This window comes from Bos indicus x Bos taurus, chromosome 7 (genome assembly GCF_003369695.1).
Source record: "Bos indicus x Bos taurus breed Angus x Brahman F1 hybrid chromosome 7, Bos_hybrid_MaternalHap_v2.0, whole genome shotgun sequence".
NCBI classification, from domain to species: domain Eukaryota; kingdom Metazoa; phylum Chordata; class Mammalia; order Artiodactyla; family Bovidae; genus Bos; species Bos indicus x Bos taurus.
The window spans coordinates 91,189,443-91,213,631 of NC_040082.1; the positions used below are offsets into that span (position 1 = coordinate 91,189,443).

Genomic DNA, 24,189 nt, shown 5'->3' on the forward strand with positions numbered 1-24,189 from the left:
AAGTCCCACTAAAAGTATTTTTAAATAATTTGAGACATGTTTAAGAATTGGTAGATTTCTGGGACTTGGTAGTTCAGTGGTTAAGACTCGGAGCTTCCAATGCAGGGGGTGCAGGTTCGATCCCTGGTCAGGAGGCTAAGATTCCACAAGCCTCTTGGCCCAAAACTGAAATATAAAACAGAAGCAATGTTATAAAAAAATTCAATAAAAACTTTAAAAATGGTCCACGTTAAAAAAAAATAAATTGGTAGACTTTGTGGGTGAGTCTGGATTTCTGGCTTCTCTTGAGACACGGGGCAAACTGTACTCTCACAAGGCAATGAGTGTCCGACACGCCTTCAGAGAGGCCACACCCTCCACTACCTCCCCAGGGCTCCTGTTGTCTCCTGGGCCCCAAGGCAGGACGCCAGTCACCACTGATGCTGGCGCTGGCCCGGCTGTTGTTCCCGAACCCAGCCTGCTTCTCTGGGTCTATTCCTGCCTGGGTCCTGTGGGCCCATCCTGGTTGGTGCCTCACCGGGTTCCACGAGGCTTCAGACATCTCCAAGCTGCCTTGACCTATCCCAGGCCCTCACCTGTCCGGGGGTACCGGTAGGAGTCCGTCTTCCTTTCCTCCAGCGCAGGGGAGGGCACATGGATGATCTCCACCTCAGACTCGTCCACTTCCTCGTACAGGATCCGCAGCGTCTTGCAGCCTTCTGACCCTGGGAAGGAGCCGGGCACCTGCTGAGGGTGCCAGGCATCCCCCCGCTGCCCCCCACTCCTGCCCACACAGGATTCTGCTCCACCACGGTGGGGCCCAGACACCCAAAGCTGCCAATGCCTCCACCTAGGACGTCCAGTCTCCAAGCTGTGACGTCCAAGCTGCCCATCTGTGGGACTTGGTCACACCCACCCGAGCAGACCAGCATTCGGGGCCGAGGCAAGAAAGGGTGCCGTGAACATTGTCACGAGAAGGAAGCGAGTAGCCAGGAGCTGCTGGCTTAGCAAGCGGCATGGGGGCTGCCAGTGCCAAGGTCAAGGGATGGAGCCCTTAGCCATTCCTTTCTCGGTTGCTGAGAAGGGTCCCCTCTGCATCTTATACCCTCATCTAACTCGCTAGGGTAGACCAACATCATCCACCAAATGTGGCTAAGCCCACTTGGCCTGCAGATGTCCACACCTGCTCTGTAGGGTGCTGGTTACAGCAAGCGGAGTGAGTGCCCCTGGGCTCCTGCATGCCGGGGGCTCTATCTGAGGGTTTCTGAGCTGCTGAGAATAGTAGAGTGAGAATCCTGACGTCATCAAGGCCAGCAGATGACAGCAGGGGTCATTCTGTGTCCCCAAGGGACCTATGCCATGTCCGGAGACATCTGTGGTTGTCATGAAAACTCAGGAGACCACAGCCCCCCACAGAGAAGAAGCCCACCTCCATGCCCACAGGGACAAGGGGAGAAGACCTCATTTTATAGACCATGATGTCGAAGGGTGGGACAGTCACCTGCTTTTGACAGGCAGAGTCATGAGCAGAGTGACCTGACCCGACCCCGACTTCTGACCTGGAGCCCTTCTCCCTGGTGGGCCTCAGGCACACCAGGTGTTACAGTGATGAAAGACACTGGCCAGACGGAGGAGTGTGGACAGTGTCTTCCCCAGAAACACGCCGATCCCCGCCAGGTCTTGGGAGTGCCAGCAGCCTACCCAACCCTGACAATCCAACCTCTGCCTGGGTGCTGGCTAAAGTGTAGGGCACTGGTTTCTCCCCACTGCACAATTTTCAGGCCAAGCTTGTATTCACGGTTGGACCATGAAGTTTTCTTTACCAATCAACTTAAGGAAAAGGTGAGCTGATGTAAAGGTGGCTGTGGATGGCCGATGGGGTGGTGCAAGGCTGGGGCGGTGGACACCAACGCCTGGTCCCCAGGATCCTGGGTTTTGTGGCCCCATGCCCACTGGCGCTCAGGTCAGAGGGACTCTGAGCAGCAGAGGCCTGGGCCAGTTCTGCTCATGCTGTGGAGAGTCTGACACTACTCACTGGCCCCGGAAATGACTGTTCCCTCCCTCAGAAGACAGACTGTGCTCTGCTGAACAGGGAAAAGGTGACACATCCGGCCTTAGGCACAACTAAGAAAAACAGATACAAAAGGGCCCACTGCTCTGGCTTCTTCCTAACTTGTTGGCAAAACCCACCAAACTTCTAGGTGCATGTAGCTTCAACTCATCTCTCTTCCAGCTGGGAATTTCTCTAAGGCGGGATTTTCTTTTCTTTCCTCTTTTTATTTTAAATTAATTTATAGCTGTGATAGGTCTTCACTGCTGCAAGTGGGCTTTCTCAAGTTTCAGCTAGTGGGGCTACTCTCTAGCTGTGGCACCCAAGACATCCACAGGTAGAGGACTGATTCTCCGTGTTCTGATTGCAACGGACGGAATGTGTGCATCCCCCCAGAATTCAAATGATAGATCCTAGCTCCCCACCACTCAGTGTGATGTACTGGAAGGTGGGGCCTTCGGGACGTGACCAGGTCATGAGGGTGGAGCCCTCATGAAGGGGATTAGTGCTCCTTACAAAAAGGAGATCTCAGAAAGCTCCCTGCCCCTTCAGCACGTGAGGACAGGGAGATAAGATGGCACCCGGAAGCTAGGGAAAGTCCCTCACCAGCAACGAATCTGCCTTGGTTGTGGACTCCCAGTCCCAGCAACAGTGTTGTTTATAAGCTGCCCTGGCTGTGGTATTCTGTAACAGCAGCCTGAGTGTCACCAGCAAGCTAGCCGAGGCCGATCTTAAATAAAAGTGTGAAGGGTAGACTAGCATGTATACTGTGCTTCTATTAATAGAAGAGCATTTGCAGAAGTGTATTTATTTTTTTGCAGCACCTTGCAGCATGAGGGATCTTAGTTCCCCAGCCAGGGATCAAACCCACATCCCCTGCAGTGGAAGCGCAGAGTCTCAACCCCTGGATCACCAGGGAAGTCCTGTGCACGAGTGTTTTTAAACCAGAGAGGCACTTACCCTCCCAAGAGGCTGTGGGGCACCACCAGTAGCCAGTGAAGCGGTCAAATTCCTCCTGGATGACAAAGGTGGCCACACCTGCAGACTTGGGGTCATCGAGGACACTGGACAAGCCTGGAGAGGACAGAGCCAGATGGGAGATGAGGAGTCTGGTTCAGAGGAGGGCTGCTCTCCTGGTACTGCTGACGGTGGGGGCCATTCTGGGGGCCGTACTGGGCACCATGGGGTGTAGGGCAGTATCGCCACCTCACCCACTCCATGCCAGGTACATCCTTTCCCCATTGTGACAGCTAACAATGTCTCAACACATGGCCAGTCCCAGTCGCCCCAGCTGAGAAGCTCAGGCTTATCGAGAGGGCACCGGGACCTGGGGCAGGATGGTAGGCAGGGATCAGCCATAGCCCTCGGATTTCCACAGGCGTCTGCACAGGGGTGCCATTACACAGGGCAGGCAGGGGCCTGAGGCAAGCCCGGATCTGGTGAGCTCTGGGCTGGAAGTGTGGAGGCGGACAGGAGGGCAGGGGTAGGAAGGCTGAGATGGGCAGCAACTAGTGGGCAGGCCAGGTCCCCATGGCCCGGGTGATTCACAGAGAAGAAAGCCAGGCAGCTAGACTTTGTACAGGGCTACGATGGGGGTGGGGTGGGGGGTTGCAGTGGCTGGGAGACCAGGCTCTGAGCAGGTGCTGGTGGTCTGGTGGGGGCGCATGGTGGGGCAGGGGTCTCCAGCAGAAGCTGGAGTGGTGGCTGTGGGGACTGACCACAAGGGGGAGCGGGTTCCCATCCGCCACCCTCCACATAGGGACACAGGGAGGGGATTGGTAGGTAGTGGTGGTGGTGTTCCGGTCGCTCCTGAGTCCACCCCCACCCCACCCCCAACCCAGCCTCACCCTTGTGGCAGAAGGTCAGCCTCCGCTCCTCGCCCGTCTCAATGTTGGCCACCCACAAGTCACTGTTGTTGATGAAGGAGAAGAAGGCAGGGTCGGCGGGACAGATCTTAGGGTCCATCCGTGGCCCCGAACACTGGGTCTTGATCTCCAGGGGCTTCATGGGGGACACCTGCGGAGAGAGGGGCCTGGCTCAGCAGGGTGGGATGCCCCAGCCATTCCCCCGCCCTCCCCACCAGCAAGCGCAGCTCACCATGAAGCCATTCTTGCCGCCGTCCCGGCAGTGGAAGAGGCTGTTGCTGGCCTGGAAAAGGAAGAGGCCGCTCTCGCTGTGGAAGTCGTAGGAGGTGATGCCAAAGACGCCCAGGCGTTTCCGCTCCCGCAGCAGTTCCTCCTCCCGGGAGTAGACCCCGTGGTGTGGTGTGGCCTGGGGACACAAGGGGGACATCGGCGTCAGCAGCCCCGGCCCCCTTTCCCCACTGACTCTCTCCCAGACAGATGGGGCCGGGCCCCCAACCAGTGCCACCCTACAGAACCCCGCCCTCCATATTCGATCACAGCCCCTTTCTGCAAGAACATTTGAGCTCATTCCACCCACCACCACACATTCCCACTCTCTGCACGGGGGAGGGGACCAGCAGATTCAGGACCACCCAGATGCCTGACCTGGGGTCGGGGGGGCAGCTGGCAGGTGAGCGGGTGCATTATGGGGGACACCATGCAGCTGCCCCACGGAGAATTCTGAACATCACGTGGGAATTCAGAGAAACATTAAAAGGAAGAAACACATTTTTATTTTTTAAATTTCTTTTTCTGTGGCAGCGTTGCAAGGCCTGCAGGATCTAGTTCCCCGACTAGATATTGACCCTTTGCCCCCTGCAGTGGAAGCATGGAGTCCTAACCACTGGACTGCAGAAGAGAGATCCCAGAAATGTGTTTTTCAAGAGCAGAATCCAAAGCAAAATGAGCACCCCTCCACCCCCACCCCTGCTGCAAGGAAAGCCATGCAAATAGGAGCTGGTGGGCTTGGTGGCTTCTGTCCAGGACAGGCGACAAGCAGAGAGGAGAGAGCTGCATGGGTCCTCTCCCCAGAGTACTGTCATATGTTTATGATCCAAAAGCAGTCAGTGTAAACCAGTACAAGAGGCACTCTCCCCACTCACCAGCCACATCCTCTTTGGAAGCGAGATGAATTGGACCACATGGGTCATTAGTTAAACATCTATAAAAGGGCCTCAAGCCCAAGTTACTCGCACGCTTTTGATGAGGCTTTTAAAGGGAGAGGTGCTTCCAGCAGGCGCTGTCATCACCAGCCTGTGCTGCGGTTCGGGTGCCCAGGGGGAAGGGGAGGGCGGGCGTAGGGCAGGTGTCCAGGGCCAGGCACTCCTCCCCAGGGGAAAGGCTGGGACCCCCTCAGAGGCCAAGTGCACCTGCCCGCCTCAGCCACAGGGAGGGCCCAACTCAACCATGGGGCTCACCTGGAAGTGATCCAGCATCTGCTTCCACGACAGAAGCAGCAGCGCCTCCTTGCGGACCTTCCTGGGGATCTCGGAGTAGAGGAGGGAGTTCTCTCGGCTGCCATAAGGCATCCCTTGTGGGGAAGAGAAAAAAGCAGAGTGGGCACCCTTGCCAACTCTAGCCTAGCTCAGGGCAGGAAGAGAGCCTCAGGTGGGACAGTCCTAGGACCTAGACTCCCCACGGCTCCTGGGACTGGGCCCGGCTGGCTCCTCCCGCTTCTTCAGCCCCTTGGCCACACGTCCCTCCCCAGAGAATCCATAGACAGAATTTACACTGGCCAGCAGGAGCAGCAGGCTCTTCCACCTGAAATGTTAGAGCCAAATATGTCAGCCTCAGTTACTGAACAAAAAGCACCCAAGAGGACAAAGGGGGGTTAGTGATCCCCAACTTCCCACAGGTTGGGCTCCGGTCATGTATCCTGCTCTACTATGGGCTCTTGCAAAGGCCAGGAATTAGTCTCGGATCAGAGGAAGGGCAAAACTCCAAAATGACAGGAAGAAGTGTATTCAAGTCCAGCCCCTCCCGCTCTGCAGTGCTGACACCAGGTTGGTCAGCTTCTGCGGGGCCATCCTGGGCACTGGAGGGTGTGAAGCAGCCTCCCTGGCCCTACCCTCAAGAGCCCCATCAGTGTGACAACCACAGGATGTCCCCAGACACGACTGAGCATCGTCTCCTGGGGCAGGAGCACCCGACTGAGAGCTGCTGATCTGTAGAGCAGAGTGGCTGCCTGGGGAGAACTCTGTGTGGGTGAATGAGGGAAGAAATATAGAGCGCTCAGCACAGACAGCAGCAAATACGGCAAGGACACATCTTCCAACCTGAAGTGTCTTTGCCTTGATGGACAATGGCATGATGGCTGTGGGAGCAGGATGGTTCTCTCGGGGAGCCTGGGGGTCCCTGCTCTCCAGGTACCACGCTGGGGGACTGAGGCAGGGCTCCCTGGAAGCAGGTTGTGGCCAGGAATGCACCATGACCGACAGTGGATCACAGAGAGTGGGCGCCTCTCTTTGACCCCTTTTCAATCCCAAACTCCTCCAGGAGGAAGACTGGGTTTGGTACTGGTCTCCTGGCCTCATATGCACCCTCACTTCTAAGACTGGAGGCTGGGGCCCCAAGTTTGGTGCCTCTAGAGCTAAACAGAGCTTCATAAGTAATACCCATCCCACCACAGTGACTCTTATAGGTAGCTTCTCAATACAGCAAGCGACTTGCATTTTCGACTCGTGACAGTTTACTCATGAAGTATAGCTGGTAAAGAAGTGAAAATGCAAAGCCAACTTGGACGTACAAGTGAGAAGTGTTCACAATTCAACACCTAAGGACTTTAAGCCAGGGGTCCCTAACCCCGTCTGGAACCAGGCCTCACATCAGGAGGGGAGCACTAGTGAGCAAAGCTTCATCTGTGTTTACAGTCGCTCCCATTGCTTGTGTTACCACCTGGGCCCTGCCCCGTGTCAGATGAGCAGCATTAGTCTCTCAGGAGCAAATCCTACTGTGAACTGCACAAAAGAGGAACCCAGGTTACAAGCTCCTCATGAGAATCTTCCTGAAACCATCCCACCTCCAGTCGGCGGAAAAACTGTCTTCCATGAAACTGGTCCCTGGTGCCAAAAAGGTTGGGAACTGCTGCTCTAAGCTGCCGCAGCTAGACTCACCCTCAGCTCAAGACACAGACTCTATACCGCCCACCCAGGCCACCCACGGGGACATCTTCCTTCCGAAGTTCACAAGACAAATGGGGACGGGAATCATGTGGTGGGTGACTCCTTTCTTGTAAAATGTCCAGAACAGGCAAGTCCAGAGACAGGAAGCGAGTCAGTGGTTGCCAGGGCTGGGGGCAGGGATGGGGAGTGACCGCTCATGGGGATGGGGATTGCCTTGGGTGATGGAATGTTCTGGAACTAGACAGTGAGGATGGTTGCGCAATCCTGTGACTGACTGTACCCAAAACCACCGTGCCATCTGCCTTTAAGAGAAGGGATTTGATGGGACGTGAATTACTTCTCAATTAAACAACAAACAAGGCCCAGTGTGGGGGCCAGCGTGGACAGCTGGGAGGGGGCAGGTGGCCATTCTCAACCAAGCACCATGGGCTCTGAACAGCCCCGGTCCACAGGCTCTCTGGGAGCCCGAGCCTTCCAGACAGGAAGTTGGTGGTGCAGCCCTACCAAAGAACACCAGAGACACCTCCCCTCCCCACTGACTAATAAGTACTGACATGAAAAGGGACATGCGCTCTGGCACATTCCCTGAAGCAGCTGCCCAGGCCCTGGTGTTGGTGGGGATCGGTGTGCACAGTGAGGGTCTGGGATGGCTGAGCACGGCCCCTGACTTCTGCTGTCACTTCTCTTACCAGCTCCACCATCTCAGCACCCCATCCCAAAGCCCCCCAGCATGTCAGGTGGCCCAGGACCTGGACACAGAACACGAGAGATCTCCCTTACGCCTGAAGGGACTCCCAGTGCCATCTGGGGCCCAGTGCCTTCCTCCACTGGACACGTGACACCCATTTGCAGCAGGGAAGAGCCAACCCACTAAGGAGCAGTGGAGCCCTGGAACCGGAGCCCGTCTTCCGGGACAGCAGCAGGCATGTTCTCTTCTCTGCTCTGTCCCACACGCACTGGACTCCAAGAGAGACTTCCCAAAGGGTGGTGATGGGGCTCGCCAGGGAGGAAGGGGTCCCGGAGGAGCAGGGGCACAGGCCACATGCTCAGAGCACCAGAGCAGGCTGGGCATCAACCTGGGAGGTCCTTTCTGTTCAATCCATAAACGTGTCTTACTACCAGGACTCCCCCAGCACTGAACTATAAATACACGGGGGCTCGGGGGAGACCTGATCCAGGAACCTGGATGTGACGTGAGGTCAAGGGCACCCCAGGGTGCTGAGTGATACACACTGGATCAGCTCAAGGGTGATCTAGCCCAAGAGAAGCGGGATGGCTCTGGGCTGTTCTGGGCACCTTTCGGGGTCTCAGTGGCTCTACCGCCCTTGTCTGGAGCTGGCCCAGACCCCTGGGGTGGGCTCTCAGAACCTTCTGCAAACCCCAGGCCCAGACCCGTGCACAGGCTGAGGCCGACCAGAGGAGTGGACATCTGACCTACATGGAGCGAATCATATTCAGAGAAAGGTGGTCAGTTTCTGCTGGTGGCCGGAACCAGGCATGCGATCCTGGGAGTGTGGCAGCAGAAGGCAGGTGGGAAGTGAGAGTGGAGCCGCAGAGAGAAACACATGAAGCGGATGCCTGGACTCCATTTAGCTCAGGCTTCTCAGTGTTGGGAGGCACGGGGCGGGCTGGAGGAGGTCCCTAACACCCACATCTTTACTATGAGGCTCAGAGTAACTCAGAGCGTTTCTGCCCTTTCGGCAGCTCTGTGGTTGGCTTAATGATGGCTCCCAAAGACGCCCAGATCCTAACTCCGGGAGCTGGTGAGCATGGTACCTGCCTGGCAAGAGGGCTTTTACCATTGGGATTATGGTAAAGATCTCGAGATGGGGAGATTGGGCTGGATTATGCAGGGGGGGCCTAATGAGCCTGATAAGAGGGAGGTGAGGAGATTTCAGACACACAGGAGAGAAGGCGATGTGACCAGGGAGGCAAAAACTGCAGCAATGCAGCCACAAGTCGAGGAACGCCGATGGCTGCCAAGAGCAGGAAGCGACAAAGAACACACCCCCAACCCCTTGAGCCTCAGGAAGATGACCAGCTCTGCAGACGCCTGGCTCTAGGTCAAGAAACTGATTTCAGACTTCTGCCTCCAGCACTGAGACAAAATACACTTCGGTCATTTTAAACCACCAGGTCAGGGGTCACTAGTGTCAGCAGCTATCCTGGGACACTCAAACAAGTATCTTGACCTGGGAGGGCAACTTGAACTTGAGCAAGCTAGGGACCCAAGTGAGACTGCATGCAGGATAGGGAAGGGACTGGGGACCACGGAACCACAGGAAAAAGAAAAAGAGAGGCTGTAGCTTGCCACGGTCACAGAGTCTGGGCCGCATTCAGTTCTCTCTTTTTCCTCTCCCCAGGGTAAATGAAACCTGAAGCCTGCCCTAATCTCTCCTGGCAAACTTTTTTCCATAGGGGCCAGAGACAGTAAGTATTTTTGGCTGTGCAGCCCACATAACCTCTGTCCCAGTTACGCTCGAAAGCCGCCCGAGATGGTCTGTACACCCACGGGTGTGGCGGCACACCAGCACAACTGGATTTCTAAGAACAGCCAGCCGCCGCTCACCTGCCCTTCTAGACCATTCTCTCTGACTCCGCCTGCCAAACTGCCATCTGGTCTCCACGTGGGCCTCTGCAGGGAGGGAGAGCATCCGGCAGCCCCCACGGTCACTGTCACAGGCCTTGGCATGAGGGCAGCACTGGTCAGGGTCTTGATGTGGGGGCAGCATGGGGGCAGCATGGGGTGGGGGATGACCTTCAATTGTACGTTCGCTCCATCACTCATTCCAATACTGACCAAGGGCTGACTGGGATCAGGCTGAGGGTATGTGGAGAGTGACCTGGCCCCGAAGATTCAGAGCTGGGGTTAAAAACCTGCCTCGGATCAACAATCACAGGTCAGGCTGTGTCCAAAGGAACAGGACTGGTGCCATTCTTTCTTGGCCTGGAAGACCCTCAGGTAATACTCATTTGCTCAATAGGTTATCTGTCATCCACCTCCTAGGAGCCAGCCCAGGGTCCGGCTGTCCAGGCCACAGGTGTGCATAAGGCCACACCATGCCCCAAAGGCCAGCGGGGAACACAAGCGCAGACCTAACTGCCGATGACGTAGGAAGCCCTGCATCGAGGCACACCCCAGGAGGCGGAAGTGAGCAGCAACTGATATGCTTATCCGGGGATCGAGGGCTGGGAGAGCAAACCCCCAACCATCCGCCCACGGTGATGCAATCCTGCCACCTCTCTGTGAGCCTCCGGGTCCTTCTCAACATGCCATGAGCCGGCAAGGCTCCACGGGAGTGACCTTCCACTCCCACTGTGGGGAGTCACATTGCTCACCAGCCACCCCGGCCCAACCCAAGCCGCTGGGAAGTGACTCAGGGGGCGGGCCTAGCTGACAGGCCCTGGAAACAATCTCAGGGGTGTGGGCACACCTACCAGGCCCAAACCTGGAGCTGCTGCTCCATGGCTGGGGCAGGACTGCCCTCTGTGCTGGCCTCCACACAGCTGAGGCCCTGGGGGACCCTTGCCCCAGGCTATCACTGCTCACAGTTGTCACCTGTGGGTGGGACCACACCATTTGCGGAACAGCTTGCCCCAGGCCCAGACCTCTGTCTGGACCTTCTGACTCACTGGACTGGCTGACCTCTGGGGACCAGAGGACGGCGTAACGGCTGGCCCAGCAACGTGGCAGGGGCGGGGAGCCTGGGGCCTTACCCAGGTAGTAGAGGCGGTGGGAGTGGGGGCCTGACTCGTCAGTCTTCTGCACGAACTGGAAGTCGTGTGGCGCCTTGTTGACCACGAGGCCCGAGTTCTTGCGGCTACCGTGGATGATGCTGCGGAGCCCCTCCCACGAGTGCTTCTGCACCTGGAAGCGGGAGGCCGGGTCCTCGGTCTCCGCCGCGTCGCCGCGCTCAGACGTCAGCGCCCCGGTGGCCATCCTCTCCGCCCCCTGGGAATTCAGCGAGAAGCTACGAGGAGAGTGGGGCAGGGAGACAAGGACAGGCGGGAAGACGATGAGAAGCAGGGTGGCACCCAAGTTCCGCCCAAAAGCTGCCCCCTACCCCCGACTCCCCTGGCCAGGCCCAACCTTGGGCACCCTGCCCCGCCCCTGAGGACACCTCAAATTCTTCCACTTCTTTCCAGCCATGAACCCGCAGACCCCTACCACCAGCACCTCCTGGCTGAAACACTGCCACTGTCTCCCAGCTCAACCTCACATGTGTTGCAAATCTGACCTTGCGACTTAAAACCCTTCCTTGGTTTCCCACACACACCTGGGATAAGACCAAGCACTCACATGGCCTTTGCTGGCTTTTGTCCTCTGACCTCTGCCAGGCCTTCAAACCTCACCCCCTTCATCAATCTAGGCCTTCTCTCAGCTTTGCAAACAAGCCAGGCTCCTTCCCAGCCCACAGCCTTTGTCTGTGCTAGCCTTCTTCCTGGAACACCTCTGCCCCACTCCACACTGGACTAGCTTCTAATCAGATCTCAGCGTGTCTGTCAGGGCTGTGGATGGCCATCTGGACCAAAATTGTCCATCCATCTTTCACTTGCCCCCTGGCTGCTCCACCCTCAGAGTGTTTTGTCATGGTGACTGTTCACGGATCCCCTGCCTGTTCCCACCTGCCCTCCCCGCCCCCACGTTGTCTGTCCTGGCCATGGCAGTGTCCCTGGAACCTCACACGGCCCCTGGCGCACAGGAGGCATTCCTTGGAGAGACACAGAGTGACAATCTCTACTGGGAGACACTCTCACTCCCCAAGAACTGAGCCTAAGATGCAGATGGGCAGATCTCGTGGCCCATGCTGTCAGCTCGCCAGCCAGCAGGGGAAGCTGTCCTGTCTCACCAGAGGGGCTCAGAGAGCCAGGCAGACATCTGCTGGTCATCAGAGAGCCTCAGGTGAGAGGATGGACAGGCACCCCCTTCCCCAGAGGCCACTCCACTCTCTCCACCCACTCCAGGGAAGGTTGCTGCTGTGTAATCCCTCCCCACCCCCTGCACTAGCGGCTTCTTGACTGAACTAGACTGGCCAGGCAAATATTTATTTTATGGAAATCTAAACACAGCCTCGGTGACCTGGTTCTAGAAGAGCCAGGGTCGTCTGGTGAGGCCAGCCAACATGGGCAGGCCAGCCTGGATTTCTTGTGAGGGCACCAAATAGCCAGAGGTCTTGCTTAGACTCCGGGATACCTCATCCTCTGGGATTAGCGCCTCTGTGGGCACATGTACATGTTCCCTTGTAGGAGGAACTGGCTTTCAAGAAGTTGTGGACAGAACTAGGGTTCCACCTTCACGTGGGGGCCTTAAGACTTCCAGAAGGCTTTGCTCCTTGCTAGTACGAGATCCCTTGCCCGCTGTGAGAGGCGACAGAAGAAAGAGATATGGCAGGCACCCATGGCTGCTGAGCACCCACTGCAGGCTGATCTTCACTCCTCTTTCCAACTGGGCCCTGCTTGGTCCTTTCTGACCCAGCAGAGCTGGGGGAGGGGCAACAAACTGCTCCCCAGACACCAGCTGCCCCCACTCTGGCTTTGAAGACATGGACCACAGGCCATCAGAGCCTTTTGGGGGCCTCAGGTCAAATAAAGCAAACCCTGGCAGGATAGCACCCTTGCCAAGGGGCGCCCATGGCCTGTCCTGGCCTGCCACAGAGCTGCGGTTCACCTTCACGGCAGCAGGGGCCGTGGGCGGGGCTGGGAAGGGGCCGGGCCAGGACCAGCTGGGCGCTACAGAGCCCACGCAGCCCCAGCACTGTTGGCAACAAGGTCAGAAAACCAAGGCAGGACAAGTCCCCTAACCGCCAAACCCCCCGCCTCGCCCCCAGCCCCACGCTGCCATCACAATTCCAGCTGCAATCACGGCAGAAAAACAAACTGGCCTCGGGTGCTCCCATGGGGGACCCCAGAGGCAGAAAGCAAACCTGGCAAAAACCCTCATGGAATCTCATGGCTTATATCCACAGCAAAGGAAAATAAAAATGATCTTGCCTCCGATCAGTGCAGAGAGCCCAGGAAGCAAAAACACGATCCAGGAGATGAGAAACGAAATGAAACATCGGGAGGACCTTCTAGGAACCTTCTAGACGTGGCTTGGCAGCCCAAGCTCGCAGGCAGGCCAACACTTGCTGCTGGGCCTTGGCCCTCGGCTCGCCTCTCTCCTCCCCAGGGGTAGAAAGAGAGGCTCGGAGAGGGGAACAGGTGAACAGAATGCAGCCCTCAGGAAGCAAGCCTGTGCCGGCCCTGCCTCATTCAGCGTCAGCTGGGGCTCGGCTTCTTCAGTCAAGAGTTTACACAGCTGGGGAAATGAAAGCGGACTCCAAGCCACCTAGGCCAGACCCACCTACGCCTTTTTTTTTGCCAATCGATAGGACTGCCCACAGCCCACACCACCACCAGCACCCAGGTCGGGCCCTGCCAGCAGGGACGCTGTCAAGGCCCGCTTGGCTTCTGAGATTTGACTGAGCCAGCGCTTCTCAAGCTGGAACCACCTGCCCCTGGAGTATCAGCCAGGGTCCCAGGTGATGAGGGAAGCAGGTGGAAGGCAAGAAGGCAGGAGGTGCCAGACGAAGGGAGGTGGGGCCCAGTGCCACCACGCTCCAGAAATGCCTGGGAGTGGCCTCAGGGACCTCATAGCACCCCTCCTTTTGGGGGCTCCCCGGAAACAGCAAGCCATCCTCCACTCTATGAGGGCCACCCCTAGCACCGCCCAGGCCTTCAGCTTCTTTGAGTCCTTGTGCAGCCCAGCCCATGCCCGCCCCAGACCCGGTGCACAGGGGAGAGGAGACCCCAGCCCCACTGTGGACCGGAGCCTGAATGCACAGGCACCACACCGACTCAGGGCCGCTTCTGGGTAACAAATCACGCACTTAATGCCAGCCCTGTCTTCCAGAACCGTCTTCTGTTCCCTGCCTGCCGTCCTCTGCCCCGATCCTTGCACTCACTGAAAGCAGATGAGCCTGCGGATCAGAAAACTGATACTGACAGAGATTGGCTCAGCTGAGAAATTTTCATGGTCACTTTCTCTTGTGCCAGGCCCCACATGTAGAACGGATGAGTGACTGGGCCTTGTGAGGATAACTGTATTTGATCCTCACTGAAACCTTGGGAAGTGAGTTCTCCCTAAAGGTGACTGGAAAGCAGGCTCTGAAGTCAAGTGGCCCAGCCAACCTTCCCCACAAAAAAGGGCAGGAAGCCCCAAGCCCACATCCTGACCATCTGGCCAGTGGTTCTCAGTCTCCTCCCCAGGGGACACTGGGTGATGTCTGGGGACACTTGGGGTTGTCATGACTTGGCGGGGGGGGGGGGTGGATGCTCCACTCCTGCAATGCCAGGGCAGGCACTGAAGGACCTAGCCCAGTGGCGAAAATACCAAGGCTGGAACTTCCACATTCCCAGTGCAGGGGCCGGGTCGATCCCTGGTCAGGAACTATATCCCTCATGCCACAACTAAGAGGTTGAAGGCCACAACTAAGACCCGGCACAGCCAGATAAATAAATGAAAATATATTTTTTAAATGCCAAGGCTGAGTAACCCTGCTAGCCCATGCTGCCGCCCTCACAGAAGAGCCAGAAGCACACTTTGGGGAAAACCAGAAACCTGGGGACCACCAAGGTTTGTCTTAGACCCTCCAGACCTAAGATTCCATTGGAAATTCGGGAACCTCTGCGATATCCCCACTGACCAGGGATCCCCAGGCGCCCCTTACCTTCTCCAATGTCCTGTGTTCACGTTGTCCAGCCGCAGCTTCTTAACCTTCCGCATTAACCACTTGGCTGACCTCAGGGTGGGTGAGCCTGAGAGGGGGGAGACCGCAGGGCTACAGCTCTGGCAGTGTGGAGGGGCGAGGTCTCGCTCCCCTTCAAACACAGCCCTCCCGGGACTTTCCTGGCTATACAGTGCGCTCGAGTTTGATCCCAGGTCAGGGAACTAAGATCCCACATGCCATGTGGGGTGACCAAAAAAAAACCCAAAAAACCCAAAGGCAGCCCTCTGGTCTGCAAAGAACACTCAGCACCAAGGGCCTTCTCATGCTCAGTCGTATCTGACTCTTTGCCACCCAATGGACTGTAGCCTGCCAGGCTCCTCTGTCTATGGGATTCTCCAGGTAAGAATACTGGAGTGGGCAGCTATTTTTCTTCTCCAGGGGATCTTCCCGACCCAGGGATCGAACCTGTGTCTTTGTATCTCCTGCATATACAGGGGGATTCTTTATCACTGCACCACCAGGGAAGTCCTTCTCATGGGGCTAACATTAGAAATCTGAAGGCCTATCCAGGTATTTGCCAGGAAGCAGGCAGTTCTCCCCAGTTGAGAATCCTGAGAAGACGCAAGTTTCACATGACTAGGGACATACCACCCACTGCACTTTTGGGGAATCAAATAAACCCACATTCGCCACTGTGGTTGCTCCCCGATGGCTGTTCCGACCCCACTCCTCCCAGATCTTGACCACCATCTCCAGCGACAATGGCCTCAACCTCCCTAAACATTCAGGCAAGCCCACCTCCGGGATTTTGCACTCCCCAGCCCCTCTGCCTAGAACACCCCTGCCCTGCTTTTTGTAAGACCTGCTCCCTCTTGTCCTTCGGGTCCCAGTATCAGCTCTTCAGAGGTCGTTCCTGGTACTCGGTCCAAAGTGCTACCCTGTCAGCCCCATCTCAATGCCTGAGCATTTCTGCAGGCACACATTCTAAGACAGTAGTTCTCAGTGGGAGTAATTTTTGCCCTCCACCCTTGCCCAGGGCATCTTTGGTGATGCCTATTGACATTTTTGGTTGTTCTGATGGTCGGGCGGGGGCGGTTACTGACACCTAGTCAGTGAGGTCTGGGATGCTACTTATCACCCTACGGTGTCCATGACAGCCCACCCCCACTCTCTCCAAGAATGATCTGGTCTCAGTGTCCTAAGTGCCAAGGGGAAGAAACTCTGTGTTTACTGTCTGGGGGGCAAAAACTGAGTAAGATTCTTAGCCTCACACTAGACATGAAAGTAAATCACCTGTGGTTTAGGTGGTATACCAGGGTGGCCCCCAGGGCCTGTGAGTCACCCCTTCTCTGTTTGTGTGCTTAGATGTGTGCAGCCTCCCAGGGCCTCTGCAGGTCAGGTGATCCTGGTACGCAGACGGGTCTCAGCGAGGCCCAGTGTCCCCAGAGGACAGTTTTGGTTGTCAGGACTGGGAGGCAGGTGGCTGGCATCTGGTAGGTGGAGACCAAGGATGCTGCTAAGCCCCCACAATAAGCAGGATAAACCCCCTCCCAACACAAAGAATAATCTGGCCCCTAATGCCACTAGAGCTGAGGCTGAGAACCCCTCTCTGGGTAGATGACCACTCCCAAGAGGATGTCAGCTCCATGGAGGCAGACCTTCACTTGTCTCTTTCCCACTGTGGTCCTGACAGACTGGATGCACTCAACAGACATCTCAGGTTGAATGAACAGGTCCTTGTCCTCACTTGAATGCTGTCTAAAGTCAAAGGGACCATTGGTGTGGGGGGCACTCCACCACCTTCTTGACAAGACAGGCGCCCCGATGGTTAAAGAAAAATAAAGCAGTGGAACTTCCCTGGTGGTCTAGTGGCTAAGACTCTGTGCTCCCAACACAGGGACCCAGGGTTCGATCCCTGGTCAGGGAACTAGATCCTGCATGGCACAATGAAGATCTGGCTCAACCAAGTAAATATTTGAAAGAGAAAAAGAAAGCAGCGCCTGGTCCCAGGATAGAGAATCACCTGGAAGTGAAGCAAAACGTCACTAGAAAGCAGCACCGATTTCACCGCAGACCAGGGATGAAAACTGTGGGCTCTGTGTCAGAGAGGTGTGGAGTCAAATCCTGATTCCACCACTCGTGGGCTCTGGTGTCAGAGAGGTTTGGGGTCAAATCCTGATTCCACCACTGCGACCTTGAAGGAGTCGCCTAACACCCCTGTGCCTCAATTTCCCCAGTTGTAAAACAGGATCAATGCCCTGTTTGTTGGCAGGGCCAATGCCTAATGCTACTGTGAGGATTGAATGAGATTACAGGGGTTAAAATCACACACATAGAAACCACAGGGCAGTTAATACTGTCATCTGAACAAGTTATTTAAAATCAATAGTTACTTAAATAACAAGTACTTAATAACAAAGTAACAAGTTACTTAAAATCTCCAAGAGGAGAACTGGACTCAAGCCCCTTTCAGAGCAAGAATCCACATCATTCCAGAACCCAGTGCCAGGCACCCTATCAGATGGGGAGTGGGGGGTGGAGGGTGGGCGTGGTGTGTCTGTCTGCATGTGTAGCCACACATCCACCAAACACTTTTTTTTCTCTTCCTGAATAGAAAGAAAAGTCTCCAACCAGAGCAAAGCTGAAGCCACTAGCCTGGGGCCAGGCTAACTGTCCCCCAGGGCTGTAGAAAACCACTTCCTCCCAGATTCTATATCCTGGAACAGACAAATAAACCCCACTCACTCATACCCAGCACTCCAGCCGCCCCACCCCACTGACCTTCTAAAGGGTCCAGAGAGCCTCCATTTCAGCTGCAGATGTGGTTCACAGACCTTGAGAGAGTAAATGTGTCATTAACGCGGCGACTTAAAAGATGGACTGACTAACCCCCTCACGCTCCTGCCACTGGCGAGTCCCCAGTGGTTGGGCCTGATTCACTGTACCCAGTAGATCTTAATGATGCCTCACAGCCCCGCAGCGCTGTGTACGCGCCCTGGACCGCACCCCGCAGGAAAGTCCTGCCACCAGGTGCCAATTCGACCAGGATCCAGCAAGGGACTACAGGGACTGGTGACCACACTGCACCCTTCCTGGGCTTTTAGTCCCAGCTCCTGTAAAGGTTTATGCTTGCCGCTCAGGCAAGTGACTTCCTCACAGTCCGGGGCAGGGATGCGCTCAAAGGAACAGGAGCCACTTCTGCCGCACAGATGGGGAAGTGTCAAGACTCTGTTGGAAGAGGGTGGATGGCTGGACAGGGCTGGGAAGGAGGCTGAGGGAAGCGGGCTGGACCCAGTGGGGATGTGGGGTGAAGGGGTGGGGGCCGGACGCAGGGCGGGGCGGTGGCCTCTGCTCTCATATAGGTAGCATGTGTCTGTATAAAGAGAGAACAAGGTGGGGACCTCCAGAGCCGACGGGGAAGAGAAGGCATTATTGAGTGCGGCCACCCCGGGAAAGGGGTCAGAGCCCGGTAGCCCGGGCAGCAACGGGATGCGAGAGGACGTCGGGTCAGGCCGGGCAGAGGAGAGATTGAGAGCTGGCCGGGCAAGCGGAGGGAACTGGCGGGAGAAGAGTGAGGAGAGAAGCGGGGCGAAGGGGAAACGGAGGCGAGGACTGGAGGAACCGCGCGTACGGTCAACGGCCGGGCCGGGGAGCGCGGGGGCGGGGACGGAGGGCCCCCGGGGAGGCCGTTCCACGTAGGGTCCAGAGTCGGGACTGAAGCGGGGCGGGTCAATGGCGGGTTCAGGGTTGCGGCCGAGGCCGGACGGGGCGTGGGGGTGCTGCTCACCGGGACTGGGGGCCGGCGCGAGGACGGCAGCCGGGCTGGGCAGGGCGTCCCGGAGCCGGCGGCACCTTAAACTCGCAGCTCCATGCCAGGGACTGCGGCCCCGGAAGTGGCGGGCGCGGGGCACAGCGGGGCCGGCGGACACGGGGTACCCGGCAGCCCAGGCCCCTTTGACCCGGAAGTCGAGCGGCCCAGGCGGCGGCCTGGGATTGGTTGCGGCCCGGCCAGTACCAAGAAGCCCGGGGCGCTTGGGGGAGACGCGTCAGCAGGGCCCCCCGCAGTAAGAGGGGTGAGACGTGCCACGGGTGGCGTCTTCCTGTGCGAAGAAGGGACGCTGGGAAGAGACACCCCTGATAACTTGGTATCACCCAACCAAACCGCTAATACTTTTACTAAGGGCATTGTGAGGAACTCTCACTTACTGGGGCGTTGGTGGTATAGTGGTTAGCATAGCTGCCTTCCAAGCAGTTGACCCGGGTTCGATTCCCGGCCAACGCAACGGTTGCTTTTTTTCTTTTTAACAGTTTCTTTTTTTACTGTCTATTTAAAATTTCCTAAACATCAAGCTAGTATTTCTATTACTTTGCAATAACTTCTACAATTCCAGAATAGCTTTAAAAAAAAAAAAAAACAAGAAGAAATTTGAAAAGCCCCTAATCTGAACTTCTACTGTAGTAAATTTTAAAGTCCCATAGTAAAGATATCTAAGTGTTTCCATCTGGGTTTTGAACCAGGGATCTTTCTTGTGGGAGGTGACAGTGATAACCGCTACACTAGGGAAACGAACAAGAGTCACACTTCTTGAGTTTATTATAGACAATGTCACAGAAGTTGTTACATTGTGGCTCCTGAAATGACTATCATTTGGTTCGGTCCCCCCACGTTGATTTCCACTCTTCCTAAATGTCCATCACTCTGCCTGACGCCGTGGAAGCTGCTAAGTCACTTCAGTCGTGTCCGACTCTGTGCGACCCCATAGACGGCGGCCCACCAGGCTCCCCCGTCCCTGGGTTTCTCCAGGCAAGAACACTGGAGTGGGTTGCCAGTTCCTTCTCCAATGCATGAAAGTGAAAAGTGAAAGTGAAGTCGCTCAGTCGTGTCCGACTCTTAATGACCCCATGGACTGTAGCCTACCAGGCTCCTCCATCCATGGGATTTTCCAGGCAAGAATACTGGAGTGGGGTTCCATTGCCTTCTCCGGCCGTGGAAGCTAGAAGGAGGAAAATAACCCCCTCTCAACAAGCACAAACACACTATTAAAACGAACAAGACAGAAATTGCTCTCAAACCCATCCTGAAGTCAACGTTTCGTTAGTTCGTCTCATGAGTCCTTATTCTAAACCCTTTCCTGTCTACAAATATTAACCATGCTGTTTCAGCCCAAACCACTTTCTACAGTAATTTTCTGTAAAAGATCTAGCTGCTGGGTGCATCGAATTTGGAAGCGGAAAAAAAAAAAAAAAAAAAAAAAATCAGGACATAGAAGTTAATTGAAGATAATTTAAATGAGTTTTCATCTTGACTGGAGTTAACTCATTTTAGAGCATTTCTTTTTTTAAGAGAGATAGTGGAAGGAAGGGAGGTAATCATAAGGATTTAGATTCAGATTACTAAAATCTGCTTTTTTTTTTTTTGCCCCTTGCAGGGCCAGGATTAGAAGAAGGAAAGTGAGGCACAGACCTCAGGTGCAAAAATTAAGGTGGCTCTAAAAAACTCAACAATCAAGATAAATAATATTTTAGTACATTATCCTAAGATAGTAATATCAAATTAATGGCAAAAAGCAACCTCACAGTGGACAAAATATCAAAATGTTAAATCAAGACAGGTTTTGGCAGTGTCTTACCAAGCCATATTGCAGTCTGAAGCAAGAACAAAAATGTGTGTCCTTCTATGTCTGATTTTACATATTTTTAAGTCCTATTTCCCCCCAGAATATCATTGAAAATATTGAAACTTTAAAGTAGGTATATTAAAATTCACAACATTAAGAACTTATAATTTTATGTTTCTGTGTTTAATGGAAGCAAACATATGGATAACACTTTCAACATAGGCTCGAGGCGGGGATTTACTATTAAAAATTGCTTAAAACATACTGAGGGACTTCACTGGTGGTCCAGTGGCTAACTCTCCAAGCTCCCTGTGCAGGGGGCCCCAATTTGATCCCTGGTGACACAGGACAGCAAAATACATAATCTTTTTTAAAATCACACTGAAAAGCACACAGTTTTCCTTTTCCTGAACTAGGTCTTAGTTGCAGCACACAAGGTCTTTGATCTTTGTTGTGGCATGTGAACTCTTAGTCACAACAAGCCGGGGTCTAGTTCCCTGACCAGGGATTGAACCTGGGCCCCCTGCTTTGGGAGTCTGGAGTCTTAGCCACTGGCCCCCCGGGGAAGTCCCCTCTTCTCCTTACAAGGATCCATTTGATTATGGTAGGCTCACTCAGATAATGCAAAATAATTGCTCCAGCTCAAGACCCTGAACGTAATCTCACCTGCAAAGTCCCTTGTGCTCCCATGGAAGGGAGCATCTGGGCATTAGGTTCTGGGCATTAGGATGTGGACATTGTGGGGGGCATTATTCTGCCAACTACACCTTCCCTTGCCATTAAAAATTCTTCTGCAGCATCCTTTTTGACAGCTGCATAGTATTCCGTCTATTCATTCATTCAACAAGTATTTGCTGACTACTTATTATGTGACCATCTCTCTCATCCTCCCCCTCATGGCCCATGTGGACCAGTGTGGTCACCTGCATCCCCGCAACCCCCACAGCACATGGTTTCTTACAGCAACAACTGCACCTGTGAGCACCCGACTCAGGCCCCACTACTCCTCTACCCACAGCCCTCCAGGACTCCCATTTCCCTTGGGATAAAAGTCCACATCCTCCCATGGCCCATAAGCTCCTGCACAACCTGCCCCATCCTCTCCCTGCCCTCCTCTCCTTCTCTCCTTCCCCCTCACTCTGCTCCAGTCACATGGGCCTGCTCGCTGTCCCTCCACCATACGAGGTATGGTCCTGCCCCAAGGACCATACAGCTTTGCACAAGCTGTGCCTGCCACGTTCTCCTACTTATTTCCAGGGCTCGTTCCTTCCTCTCCTCCAAGTCTTGGTTTTAATGCTACTTCTGAAGAGGGGCCTTCCTTGAGCCCAGCTAACCTTAATCTTCTCCCCTAACTTTGACAGCCATAAATTCACTCCCAATCATGTCACTGTTTCTTCAATGACTTATTGGTCTCTGAAACAACCCCATATGTAGATCTGTTTACTTCTTTCTCCTCTGTCTACCCCACTGGACTGTAAGCTTTACCAGTTCAGGGTTTTTGTTGTTGTTACTTATTTGTTTATTTGTTTGTTTGAATCTATTTTGTTCCCTACATGTCAGTATGGGCTCAGGAAACATGTGTTGAAATTACAAACAAATGAATAGCTGCTCAGAGGAGAGAAAATACCAAGGGATGGCGTGAAAATACCTGGTTATGGGGATGGAGTAACACAGGTAGGCTTCCTGGTGAAAGACAAAACCTTGCAAAGCCTGTTCTTTCCTGCATCAAGATCTGAGAGGTCACTTATCTGCAAACAAAACAAAAACAAAAAACAACAAAAAGAAAACCTTCTTTAAAATTATTTCTTGTACTTCCCTGAAGGTCCAGTGGTTAAGATTCCGCCTGCTGGGGCTTCCCTAGTGGCTCAGTAGTGAAGAGTCCACCCGCCAATGTAGGAGACTCGAGTTGGATCCCTGATCCAGGAGGATCCCACATGCCGCAGAGCAACTCAGCTCACTGGCCACAGCTATTGAGCCTATGCTCTAGATCCCGGGAACCGCAACTACTGAAGTTCGGTGCTCTCGAGCCTGTGCTCCACAACGGGGGAGACCACTGCAGTAAGAAGCCTGCGCAGTACAATGAAGAGTAGCCTCTGCTCGCTGCAACTAGAGAAAAGCCCACACAGCAGCAAAGACCCAGCACAGCCAAAAATACATAAATTTTTTAAATTATTAAAAAAAAATGAGCCTGCCAATGCAGGGGATACAGGTTCCATCCCTGGTCCAGAAAGATTCCACATGTCACAGGACAACTAAGCCCACACGCCACAACTACTGAAGCCTGCGTGCCTAGAACCTGTGCTCTGCACAAGAGAAGCCACTCAATGAGAAGCCCACCTACCCCAACTAGAGAGTGGCCCCCACTTGCTGCAACCTAGAGAAAGCCTGAGCACAGCTATGAAGACCCAGCCCAGTCAAAATATAAATAATTTTTTAAAATAAAAATAAAACATTTTTAAAAGCTCATTGAAGGAATTCATTAAACAATCATTTCTTGTGTCCTTCAAACTGACTCAAGGCAGCCAGTCTGCCGTGTGATGCCCAGAAAGTCGCTCCCCTTCTCTGAGTCTGTGTCCAGTAGATGTCCTTGAGGAGGCTAGAAACTCAGGTGCCTCGAATGAAAATGACGATAGTTTCATCTTTCCACTAGGTGTCAGCAGAAGCCCAGACCACAGGCACCTTTCATTATCCATACCACCCCACCATTATCCCCTTCCTGCCACACATCCCATCCTTCCTTCCAGCTCCTCACTGAGGCCTAGATTTCTCTCCCCTAACACCCACCCCCAGTACTTGCAGAAGTGTCCTTGTCCCCAAGCAGGCAGCCTCAGCAGGCAGAGTCTATTCTATCAAAGTGCTCAGCCTTCCAGGGGCCTTCAGGAAGGTTGGAGGGAAGAAGAGGAAAGAGGAAAGAAAGAAGGGAAGTGGGTAAGGATTCAATGTTTTCAGTCTGGGAAACATCTCTTGTAAAGGCTGTCTGCAACAGATCCCTTTTACCTCCAGCAAATGTGAGCTCAGAACCTTTCTAAGAAAATGTCACATTTTATACTCTTTTAGGGGATTTCCCAAGTGGTCCAGTGGCTAAGATTCCAAACTCCCAATGCAGGGGACCCAGGTTCCATCCCCGGTCAGGGAACTAGATCCCACATGCCACAATTAAGATCTGGCGAAGTCAAGTAAATAAATAAACCCCCAACTACCCCCCAGAAGCTCCCTTTTTAATGGGTGAAGAGACCCAGGCATGGAGAGTTTAGTAACATGCTCAAGGAGACACAGAGAGGTTAAATAACTTGCCCAAGGTCACACAGCTTATAAATAGTTGTTTCCCAGATGGCTCAATGGTAAAGAATCTGCCTGCCAATGCAGAAGTGGTTTCAGTCCCTGGGTTGGGGAAGATCCCCTGGAAGAGGAAATGGCAATCCACTCCAGTGTTCTTGCCTGGGAAATTCCATGGGCAGAGGAGCCTGGCGAGCTATAGTCCATGGGGTCTCAAGAGTCGGACACGACTTAGTGACTAAACAACATCAACTTGATGATAGACTAGAGATTCGAAGACAGGTGGTCTGGCTCCAAAGTTCGTGGCACAAAACTAGACTGCATACTACATAGATGAAGTTCAAGGTAATCAAGATGACTAAAGATAAAATAAAAGCTCATTGAACAGGAATCAGCCACTAGAACATTCGGCCTGGGCCCTACCAGGGTCATTCATGAGAATATTAAGACATAGTAGACCAAGAGCTTTCTGGGCAAAAGAACAGAAACCAGGATTCCCAAGTGGCTACATGGCTAAGACTTCGTGCTCCC

General features: G+C 54.3%; 1 protein-coding gene and 2 non-coding genes across 6 annotated transcripts in view; 2 read left to right on the forward strand and 1 right to left on the reverse strand.

Moving 5' to 3' along the window:
• The window catches only part of DPP9 (dipeptidyl peptidase 9), a 36,819-nt gene extending 18,090 nt beyond the window's left edge, over positions 1-18,729 (reverse strand). For 2 of the 4 annotated variants that reach the window (XR_003511922.1, XM_027547323.1), the window contains exons 1-9: positions 18,552-18,723; positions 17,546-17,598; positions 14,765-14,852; positions 10,773-11,026; positions 5,352-5,464; positions 4,127-4,300; positions 3,877-4,045; positions 2,990-3,103; positions 576-704 (exon numbers count right to left, since the gene is read on the reverse strand). Coding sequence is in view for 3 of the 4 variants with exons in the window: in XM_027547323.1 (XP_027403124.1) it covers positions 576-704; positions 2,990-3,103; positions 3,877-4,045; positions 4,127-4,300; positions 5,352-5,464; positions 10,773-11,026; positions 14,765-14,820 (1,009 nt within the window). In the remaining variant the exon portion in view is untranslated. Of the gene's footprint in view, positions 1-575; positions 705-2,989; positions 3,104-3,876; positions 4,046-4,126; positions 4,301-5,351; positions 5,465-10,772; positions 11,027-14,764; positions 14,853-16,057; positions 16,255-17,545; positions 17,599-18,551 lie in introns of all 4 variants that reach the window. The other 2 variants (XM_027547322.1, XM_027547321.1) reach the window with 2 other exon arrangements.
• Positions 16,619-16,691, forward strand: TRNAG-CCC. The gene has a single exon. It is a non-coding gene; the product is annotated as a tRNA-Gly (tRNA).
• A 245-nt stretch (positions 18,730-18,974) lies between the features above and the next one.
• Positions 18,975-19,046, forward strand: TRNAG-UCC. Its single transcript has one exon. It is a non-coding gene; the product is annotated as a tRNA-Gly (tRNA).
• The last annotated feature ends 5,143 nt before the right edge of the window (positions 19,047-24,189 follow it).